The sequence below is a fragment of the Nicotiana tomentosiformis genome, chromosome 12 (assembly GCF_000390325.3).
Source record: "Nicotiana tomentosiformis chromosome 12, ASM39032v3, whole genome shotgun sequence".
Taxonomy (NCBI): Eukaryota; Viridiplantae; Streptophyta; class Magnoliopsida; order Solanales; family Solanaceae; genus Nicotiana; species Nicotiana tomentosiformis.
In genome coordinates this window covers 59022607-59039213 of record NC_090823.1, presented here as the reverse complement: position 1 = coordinate 59039213, position 16607 = coordinate 59022607, and the positions used below count along the sequence as shown (strand labels likewise).

Here is a 16607-nt window from a genome sequence, read left to right as displayed (position 1 = left end):
GAATGCACGGGAGAAAAATATTATTATTGATGTTAATTGTAATACATTGAACCCTATTTATAAGTACACATAATATATAACCTACTCCTATTACATACGAGACTCAGACTAATTACATATATATTCACAAAGCTATTCTAACACTCCCTCTCAAGCTGGTGCATACAAATCATATGTACCGAACTTGTTACATATATAACTAATACGAAGACCAGTGAGGGACTTGGTAAAAATATCTGCAAGCTGATCATTCGACTTCACAAATTTTGTAGTAATATCTCATGAGAGTATCTTTTCTCTGACAAAGTGACAGTCAATCTCAATATGCTTAGTTATTTCATGGAACACCGGATTCGATGCAATATGAAGGGCAGCTTGATTATCACACACAAGTTCCATTTGGCTGATCTAACCAAATTTCAACTCCTTGAGCAACTGTTTGATCCAAACTAGCTCACATGTTGCTATAGCCATTGCTCGATATTCTGCTTCTGCACTAGACCGAGCAACGACATTCTGTTTCTTGCTCTTCCAAGACACCAAGTTACCTCCGACTAACACACAATATCCAGACGTAGAACGTCTATCAGAAGGTGATCCTGCCCAATTAGCATCTGAGTATCCAACGATCTGCTCATGGCCTCGATACTCAAACAATAGTCCTTTGCCTGGAGATGATTTTATATACCGAAGAATGCGGACAACTGCATCCCAATGACTATCACAGGGATCCATAAACTGACTTACAACACTCACAGGAAAGGAAATGTCAGGTCTAGTCACTGTGAGGTAATTTAATTTACCAACAGCCACCTATATCTTGCAGGATCGCTAAGCGGCTCCCCCTGCGCTGGCAGAAGTTTAGAATTCGGATCCATAGGAGTATCAAAAGATCTACAACCTGTCATTACTGTTTCCTCAAGAATGTCTAAGGCATACTTTCGTTGTGAGATCACAATACTTGAGCTAGACTGAGCGACCTCAATACCCAGAAAATATTTTAATCTGCCCAGATCCTTAGTTTGAAAGTGCTGAAAGAGATGATGCTTCAACTTAGTAATACCATCATGATCATTGCCGGTGATAACAATATCATCAACATAAACCACCAGATAAATACAGAGATTTGAAGCAGAATGCCGATAAAACACAGAGTGATGAGTTTCACTACGAGTCATGCCAAACTCCTGAATAACTGTACTGAACTTACCAAACCAGGCTCGAGGAGACTGCTTTAGACCATAGAGGGACCGACGCAACCGACACACAAGGCCACTAGACTCCCCCTGAGCAACAAAACTGGGTGGTTGCTCCATATAAACCTCTTCCTCAAGGTCACCGTGAAGAAAAATATTCTTAATGTCCAACTGATAGAGAGACCAATGGCGAACATCAACAATGGATAAAAAAAGGCGGACTGATGCTATTTTAGCCACGGGAGAGTAAGTATTACTGCAATCGAGCCCAAATATCTGAGTATACCCTTTGGCAACAAGACGAGCCTTAAGTCGATCAACCTGCCATATGGACCAACATTTACTGCATACACCCAGCGACAACCAACAACTGATTTACCCGAAGGAAGAGGAACAAGCTCCCAAGTACCACTCGTATGTAAAGCAGACATCTCGTCAATCATAGCTTGTCGCCATCCTGGATGAGACAGTGCTTCACCTGTCGACTTGGGGATGAAAATAGAGGACAAAGATGATACAAATGCACAATGGGGTGATGACAGACGATGGTAACTTAAACCGACATAATGAGGATTAGGATTAAGTGTGAACCGTATACCTGTTCGTAGTGCAATCGGTTGACTAAGAGGAGACAAGTCCGCAGTATTAGCAGGGTCAAGTGCAGGACGTGAATCAGATGTGCCTGATGCTGGGAATTACTGTTCACTCCGGAAAAATGAAAAGGTTGTTGGAACTTGATGAAATTAAATGAAAAAGACTCCGAATAACCTCCTGAATAATATGTCCAAAAGAAGCTTGTCGGAAAAATCACTGTATAAGCTGTCTGAAAGAAAAAATTTGAAATCTGGCCGGGAAAAAGCCACACACGCCGGCGCGTGGGGAAGAACTCGGCGGTCGGTTGCGCGCGTGAGGGTGCGTGAGAGGTCGGTTGCCGGAGATATGTGCGTGAGGGTGCGTGAGAGGTCGGTTGCCGGAGATATGCGCGTGAGGGTGCGGGTGCGTGAGAGGTTGGTTGCCGGAGATCTTTGGTGGGGTTTGGTCGCGGAAGCCTTGGGGACCCTGTGGTGGTGTTGGTTTTTGCACAACACCAACGGAAAGTGATTTTGTTACGGACAACCTCTTAAGTCGCTGGAAAATTGCACGGCGACAAGGTCTTTCTTCCCGGAAGTCGCTGGAATGATGCACAACGATAAGTTTCTCACTAATGCTCTGATACCATATGAGAATGCACGAGAGAAAAATATTATTATTGATGTTAATTGTAATACAATGAATTCTATTTATAAGTACACATAATATATAACCTACTCCTATTACATACGGGACTCAGACTAATTACATATATATTCACAAAGCTATTCTAACAGTGAGAAAGCACGGGAGAAAAATATATTATTGATATTCTATTCAATTATAATACAATGAGCTCTATTTATACAATACATATCCTACTGCTATTCTATGCGGGATTAGGACTAATAGCCTGTTTGGCCAAGCTTATTTTTGGGCCAAAAGTGCTTTTTTTGGCCAAAAGCACTTTAAGCCAAAAATTGAGGTGTTTGGCCAAGCTTTTGAAAGGAAAAAAAGTGCTTTTGAGGAGAAGCAGAAGCAGTTTTTGAGAAGCAGAAAATAGTAGCTTCTCTCCAAAAGCACTTTTCTGAGAAGCACTTTTGAGAAAAATACACTTAGAAGCAGTTTTCAAAAGCTTGGCCAAACACTAATTACTGTTCAAAAGTGCTTTTCAAATTAATTAGCCAAACACAAACTGTTTCTCACCAAAAGCACTTTTTAAAAAAGTACTGTTGAGAAAAACACTTCTCAAAATAAGCTGATTTTGGAAGCTTGGCCAAACAGGCTATAATTCGTATTATTTACATAACTATCTAACAGGGTCCCTCATCCAATGCGGACTCTTAAACACATGGAAAGCTTGTGCTAGATTTTACTTGGAAAATTAGACATAGTAAATCAAGTCTTTTGAGCGGTTGTATCATTTGCAGATATCAGGTCATGATGGGGGAACTGGAGCAAGCCCAGTAAGTTCAATTAAGCATGCTGGCGGTCCCTGGGAGCTTGGACTTACAGAGACGCACCAGGTTATTTACTGCAGAATTGAACCATTTTCAGTGTCTATGTAATACTTCTTCTCATTACATGGAAGTAACTTGCCTTTTATACTTCAATTATTTCTAATTCTATTTATGTTTTTTCATTGAACGGATCTGTGCAGACACTCATAGAAAATGGGTTAAGAGAAAGGGTTGTTCTTAGAGTTGATGGTGGATTCAAAAGTGGATTTGATGTCATGATGGCTGCAGCAATGGGTGCAGACGAGTATGGATTTGGTTCAGTAGCAATGATAGCCACGGGCTGTGTGATGGCCCGCATATGCCATACAAATAATTGTCCAGTTGGTGTTGCCAGTCAGGTAGCCTATGTCCCGTTTTCGATCATCTTTATCATGCTTATTGATAATTGATGAATTTCTGTATAATTTTGTTTCTCAAAACTTTCAGAGAGAGGAATTACGAGCTCGGTTTCCAGGGGTTCCAGGAGACCTTGTTAACTACTTTTTGTACGTTGCCGAAGAGGTAACCTTATGCTCACATGTATAATGTGGTTGAAGAAATTCTATTTTCTGTTTGATCTTTTGTAGTTTTTGGAAAAGAATAGTTTGTTTATTTCCTTTTTTGCATTCTGACTAAATGTTTTCTGCAAAAAGTTTACCTTGGATAACTTGGGGAAGAAACAATAGAATGGACAGTAAAGGGTTAATTATATATTGAAATGGTTCTTTTTCTTTTTATCAAATACATGGTTCAACCATAAATCAAGTTATCCCAGCTACCAATACATATGTGTATTTTCTCTTTACACCAAAATTATAAATGAAAATACATTACTCTCACTATTTTAGAATACACTCTTTATTCTTTCATTCCAGATGAGCCAAGCGATTGTTCTTCAAGCTGTATTTCTTTTGGTGCTGTCTTCTGTAATTTCCAACTCGTGACTTCTTCTCCCTCTATCCTTTGTAAAACCTTTTACAATGTTGAACGTCAAGAATGCCAAGGTCTAAAGCTCAGCAGCAGATCTGCAAGCAACAGGATATGGTCTGTATTCTTTCTGCAGTTCTCATACAAGGAGCACAGACATAGCATATCCAACCTTTTCCTTACGTAATTTTCCGTTAAGATTGTTTCTCACAGTACAGACCAAGTAAAGAATGCTAATTTCTCAAGTGCCTTCTATACCAAACCTTCTCCCTTTCTGCAGTCCTCATACAAGCAACACCAACTTAGCATGTCCACCTACTTCTTCCCAGGTAATTTGTCGTTAAAATTGTATCTAGCACAACTCATCAAGTAAAAAATGCTGATTTCTTTTTTGCCTTGGTGTACCACACTTACTCTCCCATAGCTTCCTCTTATCCCTTTAGACAGCTCAATCTAATATGGTCTCACCGAAGATGATTTCACTACTCCCCCCCCCCCCCCTCCCCCCTCCAGTGCCACGCATTCCTTACTGAGCTATCATATAGTTTCTGTAAGAACTTATGGACCTCCCAATCTCAGTTATAAATGGTCCTGAAAATAATATCTTGAGTGATCTCCTGGCTATCTCACTTCGGGTAGTCGGGCATTGTAACCTCCATTCTTTTTTTAACTAAACCTAACACATGTGGATGTGCCTCCTACAAAGTTGTTCTTCCCCACAAAAATGCTTCCAGGATAGTATCCTTTCACTGTTCCAAGAGCCTATACAATGTGCTCTTTGACCCTATTTCTTGCCTTCACCATCCCCTTTGGTACACTTCGCCCGTAAGAGTCCATTACCTCATCCAAAAATATCTACTGTTCACTAATTTCATATTTAGGCATTTATTATCCTTCTCCATAAAGTGATCTTCCGTTGAGTGAATATCCACACCCACTTCTCAGTAATGCTGCATTGAAATTAGATAATTTCCGGATCCGTAGTTCCCCTTCATGTGTGGGAACTGTTATCTTTTTCCATTCCACCACATTCCACCAAATGTAACTTCTCTGAACCCTCCTTTCCTTTGTACAAGAATCTCATATTTTCTCCAATATTCCTGTTATGCCAAAAGCATAGAAATAAAACTATATGTGGATATTTCAACATCATTTTCCCTCCTTAGGCTAATATTGTTGCTTCCACATGCTCAACCTTTTCTCCAATTTCTCTTTCCAGAGATTCTTATCTTTGAAATTCCTTCCAAGAAGTAACACCAGATATGTTGGTGTTTGGTACTAGCCCATAACGATCAAAGTCGAAGCGTGAGCCTATTGGTGAAGCAAATCCAATGAAGCAACAATTGGTACCATTGAGAAGCGGCCATAAACTAGAGAGTCTTGACCAATTTGGAAGATCATTTAATGTGGTTGAAATGACTGAATTTTAGGCTGTTTGACCAAGTAGAGGAAACTGAAGCCACAGTACTAGCGACATGGTTTTACAGGAGACAGTTTCAGATAAGGGGTTTGGTCCGGGAACACCAATATCAGTTTGCTGAAGATTCAGGTGACACACACAGAAATCACATATTAAGTTGACAATGGATATTAGCTGTGATCTTTCTGTCTGACTGTGACACTCCCCATTGATTTTTCGACTATAGAAGTGATATGAGGGTGATTAATTGTGTTTGAATTGCAATGCTCAAGTTTCTAATGAGGAACTGGAAGAACTGATCTGTTTACAAAGTCACTTCACTTGAGCAAAAAATGCAAGCAAGGATTTGATTTTAGAAATTAGAACCAGCTATTTATCTGTCATGGGCATTTTCATTTGCTGCAAAATTTTAGTTTGAGCTCATCAGCTAGGCCCGTCTTTATTTGTATGTGCTAATTTCTTTTCTACTATCATTGGCCAGGTAAGGGGCGTGTTGGCTCAACTAGGTTACGAGAAACTGGATGACATAATTGGACGCACAGATATACTTAGACCCCGAGATATATCATTAATGAAAACTCGACATCTTGATCTTAGTTACCTCCTCTCTGTAAGTATTTTGAAAGATGGTTGATCTATCGATCAATTGACAAGTTAGTTATAGTTCATGTATTACTTTCTTCCTTTTTTATTTGGCGAAAAGAATCAAGTCATTGCATTATGCTTGTAGAATGTTGGGTTGCCTGAGTGGAGCAGCAGTATGATAAGGAACCAGGAAGTTCATAGTAATGGTCCTGTTCTGGATGATGTTTTGCTTGCAGACCCAAAGGTAAGTGTGAGAAGTATAGCACGGAAAAGTTTTATTAATTATGTCTAAATTGTCGTACAATGCCCTATTTATATACAGTGATTACATAATAATAGGTATCTACTGCCCGATGTGGAACACTATACATTATTAACTATTTAACACTCTCCCTCAAGCCGGTGCATTTAAATCATATGTACCAAGCTTGTTACCGTAGTAACTAATACGAGAACTAGTAAAAGACTTGGTGAAAATATCTGCAAGCCGATCATTTGACTTCACAAAATTTGTAACAATATCTCCTGAGAGTATCTTTTCTCTGACAAAGTGACAGTCGATCTCAATGAGTTTAGTCCTCTCATGGAACACCGAATTTGACGCAATATGAACAGCAGCTTGATTATCACACACTAGTTCCATCTTGCTAATTTCTCCGAACTTCAACTCCTTGAGCAACTACTTGACCCAAACTAGCTCACACGTTGCCATAACCATGGCTCGATATTCTGCTTCGGCGCTAGATCGAGCAATTATATTCTGTTTCTTGCTCTTCCAAGAGACCAAATTACCTCATACTAAAATGCAATATCCAGACGTGGAACGTTTATTAGAAGGTGATCCTGCCCAATCAGCATCTGTGTACCCAATAATCTGCTCGTGGCTTCGATCCTCGAATAGTAATCATTTGCCTAGAACTGACTTTATATAGCGAAGAATGCGAACAACTGCATCCCAGTGGTTATCACAGTGAGAATCCATAAACTAATGTACAACACTCACAGGAAGAGAAATGTCAGGTTTAGTCACTGTGAGGTAATTTGCCAACCAACCTCCTATATCTCGCAGGATCGCTAAGAGGCTCCCCCTGTCCTTGCAGAAGCTTAGCATTCGGATCCATAGGAGTGTCAACAAGTTTGCATCCTATCATTCATGTCTCCTCAAGAATGTCTAAGGCATTCTTCCGTTGTGAAATAACAATACCTGAGCTATACTGAGCGACCTCAATACCTAAAAAATACTTATCATTGCTAGTAATAACAATATATCAACATAAACCACCCGATAAATATACAGATTTGGAGCAGAATGGCGATAAAACACAGAGTGATCAGCTTCACTACGAGTCATGCCGAACTCCTGAATAACTGTGCTGAACTTACCAAACCAAGCTCGAGGAGACTGTTTCAAATCAGAGAGTGACCTGTGCAATCGGCATACAAGATCACTAAACTCCCCCTGAGCAACAAAACCAGGTGGTTGCTCCATATAAACTTCTTCCTCAAGATCACTGTGGAGAAAATCATTCTTAATGTCTAACTGATAAAGAAGCCAATGACGAACATCAGCCATGGACAAAAAGAGGCGAACAAATGCTACTTTAGCCACGGGAGAGAAAGTGTCACTATAATCAAGCCCAAATATCTGAGTGTATCCTTTTGCAACAAGACGAACCTTAAGCCGATCAACCTGGCCATCCGGGCTGGCTTTGATTGCATAAACCTAACGACAACCAACAATAGACTTACCTAAAGGAAGAGGAACAAACTCCCAAGTGCCACTCGCATGTAAAACAGACATCTCATCAACCATAGCATGTCGCCATCCTGGATGAGATAGTGCCTCACCTGTAGACTTATGGATAGAAACAATGGACAAATGGTACAAAAACATAATGTGGTGATGACATGCGATGGTAACTTAAACCAGTATACTGGGGATTAGGATTAAGTATGGATCGTACACCTTTTCGGAGTGCAATTGGTGCACTAGGAGGAGAGGTGCAGAATCTGATGCACGACGTGAATCATCTAGCCCTGATGCTGGACGTGGACGATGATGATAAGTCAAGAGTGGTGGCCTTGTGGCTGGGGATGTAGGACGATCAACTGTAGACTCCTTAAAAGTCTGAATAGGTAGTAGTGGTTGTGGTGGTGCTGTGGATGTGGACTCCTCACAAGTAGGTACAAGTAAGACTGCAAATATATTAAGATGATCAGAAGAAGTAAAGTAAGGTTGAGACTCAAAAAATCTGACATCGGCTAGCATAAGATACCTACGAAGGTCAGGTGAGTAGTAGCGATACCCCTTTTGAACCTAAGAATAACTAAAGAAGACACACTTAAGAGCACGAGGAGCCAACTTATCTTTTCCAGGAGCTTAGTTGTGTGAACAAAACATGTACTCCCAAAGACATGAGGAGAAAAATAGTATAAGGGTAACTTAGGGAACAATACTGAATGTGAAATCTGATTCTGTATAGCAGATGAAGGCATCCGACTAATCAAGTAACAAGCTGTAAAAACTACATCGCCCCAAAAACGCAGCGGAACATGGGACTGAATGAGAAGTGTACGAGCAATTTCAATGAGATGCCTATTCTTTCTCTCTGCTACCCCATTTTGCTAAGGGGTATACGGACAAAATGTTTGATGGATAATTCCTTGAGAGGTCATAAACTGCTGAAACTGAGAGGATAAGTATTCTAAAGCATTATCACTACGAAAAGTGTGAATAGAAATACCAAATTGATTTTTAATTTCAGCACAAAAATTCTGGAAGATAGAAAACAACTCAGAACGATCTTTCATTAGGAAAATACAAGTACATCTTGAGTAATCATGAATGAAACTAACAAAATAACGAAATCCTAAGGTTGAACTAACTCTACTAGGACCCCATATATCAGGATGAACTAAAGAAAAAATAGACTCTGAACGACTCTCAGCACTACGCGGAAAGGTGCCTCAGGTATGTTTCCCAAGTTAACACGACTCACAATCTAATGTAGACAAATTAGGCACCATCTTCTGAAGCTTGGATAAACTCGGATGTCCTAAGCATCTGTGAATTAGGTCTGGAGGGTCTGTAACTGGACATGCTGTGGAGGGATTGAGTGAGTTAAGGTAGTAAAAGCCTTGTGATCCACGCCCTGTGCCAATCGTCTTCCCCGTACTGCGGTCCCGCATAATAAAAGAATCATCAATAAAATATATACCACAATGGAGGGCACGCGTCAAACGACTAACAAATGCAAGACTAAAAGGACAACCAGGGACATAAAGAACGGAATCTAGAGTGTCATAAGATGAGGATTAGTTTGTTCCACTCCTTTTGCTTTAGTTTAGAACCCATTGGCTAAGGTAACAGTAGGAAGAGATTGTGAATACACAATATTCGACAAAAGTGATTTATTACCAAAGATATGATCAGAAGCTACCGAGTCCACGACCCACGGTCCAAGAGTACTAGACTGAGAAACGCAAGCAAAAGAATTACCAGCAACATGAGTATCACTCCGAGCAACCGAGGCTACTTGTGGAGATGTCTGCTTATTTGCTCGATACTAAAGGAACTCATTATATTCCCCTTCGGATAAAGAAAATCCCTGATTACCTGTAGTCTCTGTTTGAGCAACATTAGCGTTTCTGGGTAGTCGACCATGTAAAGAATAGCAGACTTCACGAGTGTGTCCAAATTTATTACAATAAGAACACTTGGGTCGAGATCTCCCAGAACGACCTCCTCCTCGTCGATTCTCCATAGCTTGAAATGTCCGATTTTCCATTGTCTGAGATGCGAGAATAGAGGAATCAACAGTTGGTGGTGAAACCATTGTGTGACTGGGTGGCGCAGCAAGTCGAAGCAATCGAGAGAATAGTTCATCAACTGTAGAGAGCGAAGGACTAGCCAAAATTTGGTCTCTCACCGAGTCAAGGTCATTAGGCAGTCCAGCAAGTGTAAGAACTAGAAACATCTTCTGTTGCTCTTGTTTTTCAACACTAGCAGTGACTGACATCAACTTCTCAAATTCCTCCATAACTGCCTGCACCTGTCCGAAGTAGGTAGACATATCCAATTCATGTTTCTTTAAGTTTGTCATCCGAGATATCACATCATAAAAACGAGATATGTCATTGGTGTATAAAGTACAAGCCTCTCCCAAACTGAATAACATGTCTGGAATGGACGAAACAAAGGCATTATCTTGGAATCAATCGATCGTCACAACAAACTACATAATTGATCATCAACTTTCTCCCGGAGTGCTTTGGCTTTTTCATCTCTATCACTAGTCTTCTTGGCTAGGTGATCTTGACCCTTGCACCACAACTCAACAGAAGAAGCCTATGCTAAGTAGTTTGAACTTCCCATTAAGGGTTTCGAAGTAATCATCAAACTTGAATTTCCAGAACCCGTGCTTTTAGAACCAAAAACATCAAACCCCAAAGACATTGTTGGACCAAATAGCACAGACAATCAAGACCAATAAAAAGCTCACATGAACAGTGAAGAAAAAAACACCGTCTCTTGTCAGAAACTGAACTGTTGCCAAAATCTGCAAATAGTCGCCGGAAAATAAAAAAAATTGTCGGAATTTGGTGTAACTTGGACTGATAGGCTCGGAATCACCTCGCGAGCCAACTGTCCAAAAGGAGTTCCATCAAAAACTGGCCGGAAAAGGGTTCACGCGTATGACAGACGCGTTGTCGGCGCCGGAGGTTCTGGGTGTGCGTGACGACGCGTGACTGGTCTTCTGCCGGGATGGTTTCTTGGGCTTTGGTTGCCGGAGCCTTCCGAGTATGTTGGTGGTGTTGGTTTTAGCACAATACTCACCAAAAAGGAGGTGACGCGATCAGATCTGGAAAAAGTCACTGTAAGTTGATGCACAACGACTGTCCGACCTTTCCGGAGTTTCTCACGGGTGCTCTGATACCATGTGAGAAGTATAGCAGGGAAAAGTTTTATTAATTATGTCTAAAGTGTTGTAGAATGTCCTATTTATATACAGTGATTACATAATAATAGGTATCTACTTCCCGATGTGGGACACTATACAATACTAACTATTTAACAGTAAGGTCACTAAAATTTTTTCAGCCATAAATCAAAATGTCCAATAAATCATGTTAAGAGAATGAAGCTTGAGCCAAACTCAATCCTAAAAGCTATCTCATGAAGTGAGAATTCTCCAAAGACATATAAGGAGATAACAACCCATACCCTTGGGACTCTTAACACACCCGCACTTTGGAGCTTGGACAACATACTATGGGGCCCTTCATCACTTGCTCTGGTTCAAATCGCTCAAGTTCTTTTTTTATTTCAAGTTAGTTTATAAATTTTTGTTCAATTTGTTTCAAAATCTGATAGATGTTTTTTAGATGCAGCAATTCTGGTTAGTTTTTTGGTCGGTTGCTGATTCTGATTAGTGTTTTAAGATGAAGCAGATCTATATACATTCCATTTATTTTATAATTTCTTGAAATTTTTATAATTTCTATGTAATTTTACCTTTTTCTAATATTTAATTTTAATTTTATTAATTTGTAAAATATTTAGAATTAGAGATACATGGGGCTTACGCCCGACTTACACCTTGCCCGTATCCGGTAAAACGCCTCGCCTTACGCCCTCGCCTTTCAAAACACGAAATATATCTCATAATATTTTGTCTGTGACACAAGTTTATTTGGTGCCTTCTGAATTGAAATGAAAATTCCATCGAGAAATTTCCATATTCTTGAAGAAATTATAAGGGACCAATGGACAAACTTTTAATATGCAGATATTTGATGCGATTGAAAATGAGAAGGTGGTCAACAAGACTGTTGAAATATACAATATTGACCGTGCTGTATGTGGGCGTATTGCGGGTGCTGTGGCTAAGAAATATGGTGATACTGGTTTTGCTGGGCAGCTGAACATAACGTAAGATTATCTTTTACGTATTTGCGATTCTAATAATTAGAGTCATATATCATCAGTATGAACAAGTATGTCTTTCTCGCGATGCAGATTTACTGGGAGCGCTGGCCAATCATTTGCTTGTTTTCTGACACCTGGAATGAACATCAGACTTATTGGAGAAGCTAACGACTATGTAGGAAAGGTTTGTTGAACAAATAAGATATGCCCCATGTGGATTTGAAACTCTCTCTGTTATGGTTTTTCCTAACAGGCCATTGGTAATTGGTTGAGTGTTATTCTGGTAACACATGCCACATGTTGTTTCTCCGATATGCGAAGTAATATTGCCGAGCTGTTTAGTAAGCTCGTTATCTGAATTTTAAGAATACAATATTCCATCCATACTAACAGAAGTTACTGGTTCAAATTTCAAAGGGCATGGCTGGAGGAGAATTGATTGTAACTCCTGTTGAAAATACTGGATTTTGTCCGGAGGATGCCACCATAGTAGGGAACACCTGCTTATATGGAGCGACAGGTGGTCAAGTATTTGTCAGAGGTAAAGCAGGAGAGCGTTTTGCTGTGAGGAATTCTCTTGCTCAAGCTGTTGTAGAAGGCACTGGGGACCACTGTTGTGAGTACATGACAGGAGGGTGTGTTGTTGTGCTTGGAAAGTAAGTATTGTCTGTTGTTCACGTTCCACTCATACAGTGTAGGATTCGTAACATGGATTTGAGCTATGTTTTCTTGCTTACAACAGGGTTGGTAGAAATGTAGCTGCTGGTATGACTGGGGGTTTGACATACATTCTTGATGAGGACGATACCCTTATATCTAAGGTTTGATTCAAATCAACTTTGTGAACGTTTGTACATTCTGTTCATGATGTTGATGTCTTCAAGTGCCTCTCGATTTGCTTTTGTACAAAGTTTATGAATTATCTGGATCTTACATAGGTTATTTTACATTCTAAAAACTAATCATATTAAATTGCAAAATTTCCTTGAAATTCATGCTAAAGAGAAAACCAAGACTAATACTAAATTTATGATCTCATTAATGTACATAGAAAATTAATGGAAATTTGTAGAGTTCTTTTTCATTTATAATGGTGATATCCATCACAAGCACAACTTGCCCATAACTTGCCTATTTCATCGGGTATTCGGTTATCTGTTATCTTCCTCTAGCACATATATCGGGTAACTCTGCACATTAATGTTTAGACAGATGGGGAAAAGATCACCTAGCGTGTTTTGACTTCGTCGGCATTTGTAGGTTGGTCTCTCATGGTTCTCATTCCACTTCATTGATCACTAGAATTCTTTTAGGAAATCACTCTCTGGACTTGATCCATAAATTAGAAGTCTGCTACAGAATAGTTGTTGTTCCCCAGACACCACTTGTGGGATTACACTGGGCTGTTGTTGCTACAGAATAGTTGTTGTTCCCCAGACACCACTTGTGGGATTACACTGGGCTGTTGTTGCTACAGAATAGTTGTTGTCAGATCAAAGCTCAGTAAGCAGATAATTCTTGCCCTGTAGTGTAAGATTTGAAAAGAGTAACTAATTTTCTTAGCAGACCTTGTGGTGAAGTTGGATCATAAGTTCATAGTGCTGTAGCTTTTATTCGTTTTTAGGAAGCTTATTTTGACAGCTATACCTTCAGGTGTCGTGAGTGATAATTTTCAGCACTACCATAATGTATTACATATTCGATTTGGTTTCTTGAAGCTGCATTCTTCTCCATACATTCTCTAACACTCTTAATATTCGTTATAGGTAAACAAGGAGATTGTTAAGATCCAGAGAGTGGTTGCTCCGGTGGGTCAAATGCAGCTAAAGAGCCTAATCGAAGCCCATGTGGTAAGTACACGTATAATTTTCTATGCCCGTGCATGTGTACGCCCACCCTCATATATGCAATGCTCGACTAAAGATACAGCTCATTGGGCATAATTACATCTTTGAAGTGTCATTTATGTGGCTATAATTTGATTTGATAGTCTCCTGTCAAACTTTTTCAAGTATATGGTCATCTATAATTCGAAGTGTTTGTTTTTGTTTTGTTTTTGTGGGGGGGGAGGGGTTGAGTGGGTGGTTGTCGTACTTCACTTAAATCTTTCTTTATCCAAAGATATTATCATGGGCTTTTGGCCTTCACCACAAGTATCAATAATACGGTTATTGATGATGTAAAACTTAACACGAACGGCATCCGTCCTATTCTTCGAAAAATTTAGGCGGGCCAGCCAATTTTTAGACTGCTAATTACTGTTTAGTCGCTGTTTGAAATGTTATTGCAAAATAGTCGGTGCTCCATTAAAATAAGTTGGAAAGGACTTTTCTGCCCTTTAGTTTCCAACATTAATATCCTCATGCCTGAACTTGCGACTATACAAACGAATATTCTCTTAGCAGCTTAGATGAATAACGTAGCCGAAGAACCCCTAACAGATCGTTGTTTAGAATTATACTTTCTGATCTTATAAGTTTTCGTCTTACTTTCTAAATATTTTCCACGAGCTCCATGATTCTATCCTTGACTTCTCAACTGCAGAACTAAAAGCTCCATGACTTTATTCTTGAGTTCTCAATTTTAGAACGACGAACCCCATGACTCTATCCTTGAGTTCCTAATTGTAGACCCACGAGCTCCATGACTCTGTCCTTGAGTTCTCATTGTACAAGCACGAACTCCATGACTCTATCCTTGAGTTTCAGATTGTAGAACCACAAACTCCATGACTCTGTCCTTGGGTTCTTAATTGTAGAACCACAGACTCCATGACTCTATCCTTGAGTTTCCAATTGTAGAGCCATGAACTCCATGACGCTATTCCTGAGTTCTCAATTGTAGAACCACGGAATCCATGACTCTATCCCTGAGTTCTCAATTGTAGAACCACAAAGTCCATGATTCTATCCTTGATTTCTCAATTGTAGAACCACAAAGCCCATGACTCTCTCTGAGTCCCCAATTGTAGAAAACTCTATGACTCTCTCCTTGAGTTCCTAATTGTAGAACCACAAACTCCATGACTCTATCCTTGAGTTTTCAATTTTAGAACGACAAACTACATGACTCTATCCTTGAGTTCCCAATTGTAGAACCACGAACTCCATTACTGTATGTATGATGCTTCTTCTCTAGCTTGGTAAAGAGAAAGCTGTATACACTAACACTTCAAAACCATCTACAAGTTCATTGACTAATTGACGAAACTCTGGATGTTGCTCCTGTGTAGATCTTAAAAGTTTGAGGATTTTGCTTTCCTAGTTCCAGAAGCATAGGCTGCAATACACGATCCAACTTGTACGTTTAGACAATGACAATAATAACTGACCAAAGAGGATTTCAGAGAGCACTACTTGCTTTTAAAATGCGTGGGTTAGCTTGAACCAAAGAACGTAAAGCTTGAAGCTGTTCAATTTGTTTCTCTTTCCTGCAACTAACGCAAAGAAGAAGCAGCGTACAGAAAGATGGGGAAAAGATGAAGTGTAGATTTTCTTAGGGGTAATTTTTGTCCAACTAATTATACAGTGGCTAAATATTGATTAGTTTTAGGATGGTGGCTAATTTCTAGTTTCCCCTTTTTCCCTATTTTTCTTCTCTGCTTCTTTGGGTCGAAGTAGTCTTTTCTAATAGATTTATATTCATTATACCTAGGAAAAAACTGGCAGCACGAAAGGCTCAACTATTCTCAAGGAGTGGGACAAATATTTGCTACTGTTTTGGCAATTGGTTCCACCCAGTGAAGAAGACACTCCGGAGGCCAGTGCTGAATACGAGCAAGCTGCTGCTGGGCAGGTCACTTTGCAGTCTGCAGAGATACCATTGAAGTAAATCTCACATGCGCACAGCCATGACCATGGTTCTAAGCAGGAGACAGTTTGTACAGGAAAGAATGGTATTGTCTGCACGGAAGGACGGTTAAGTCTGAGGGATCAAAACTCTTAAAGGTGCAAGCAACTACCTTTGTTGAACAAGGCTGATCTTTGTGATGCTTCAGCAGCTGTACAGTGATGCCGTAGAAACGCTAAATTCTTGATAAATTATGGCATAATATTGCCGTTGCTACTATTTGCTTAGCCGAACAACTTGGAAATTCAGGTACAATGTTTTAGACCTTTTACTAGTTCTTGCCCCTAATTTTTTTCTTTTAAGGCGGTTTTCATGCTTATGCTTAATAAGTTGTAACTTGTATCATGACATTAACAATTTCATGAATGTGTAAATTAAAGTCATCCAAGCAAATATTTGTTTGTTGGCGCACCGTTGCAGTGCCAAAAGCTTCCTTTTCTTTAATCCTGAATAATTCAAATACTACAAGGAAATGATATTTCAGCGTGACGATGAGCTATCTTATACATATTTACGAGAAAATGATAAACTATCTTAATGACGAAGACAACTAGAAAAATCACGTTTTGAAAATGGTCCCGGATGGTTAGTTTTTGAACAGCTTTTTAATATTTAGCCACCATTTGAAATGT

General features: G+C 39.6%; 1 protein-coding gene across 1 annotated transcript in view; it reads left to right on the top strand.

Moving 5' to 3' along the window:
* Positions 1–16389, top strand: part of LOC104118686 (ferredoxin-dependent glutamate synthase, chloroplastic) — a 51550-nt gene extending 35161 nt beyond the window's left edge. Inside the window, exons 23-33 of the mRNA XM_009629991.3 lie at positions 3197–3292; positions 3427–3624; positions 3713–3787; positions 6094–6222; positions 6343–6441; positions 11987–12129; positions 12217–12310; positions 12544–12782; positions 12869–12947; positions 13893–13976; positions 15781–16389. Of these exons, the coding sequence (XP_009628286.1) occupies positions 3197–3292; positions 3427–3624; positions 3713–3787; positions 6094–6222; positions 6343–6441; positions 11987–12129; positions 12217–12310; positions 12544–12782; positions 12869–12947; positions 13893–13976; positions 15781–15957 (1413 nt within the window). The 3' untranslated portion in view covers positions 15958–16389. The remainder of the gene's footprint in view (positions 1–3196; positions 3293–3426; positions 3625–3712; positions 3788–6093; positions 6223–6342; positions 6442–11986; positions 12130–12216; positions 12311–12543; positions 12783–12868; positions 12948–13892; positions 13977–15780) is intronic.
* Positions 16390–16607: the final 218 nt, after the last annotated feature.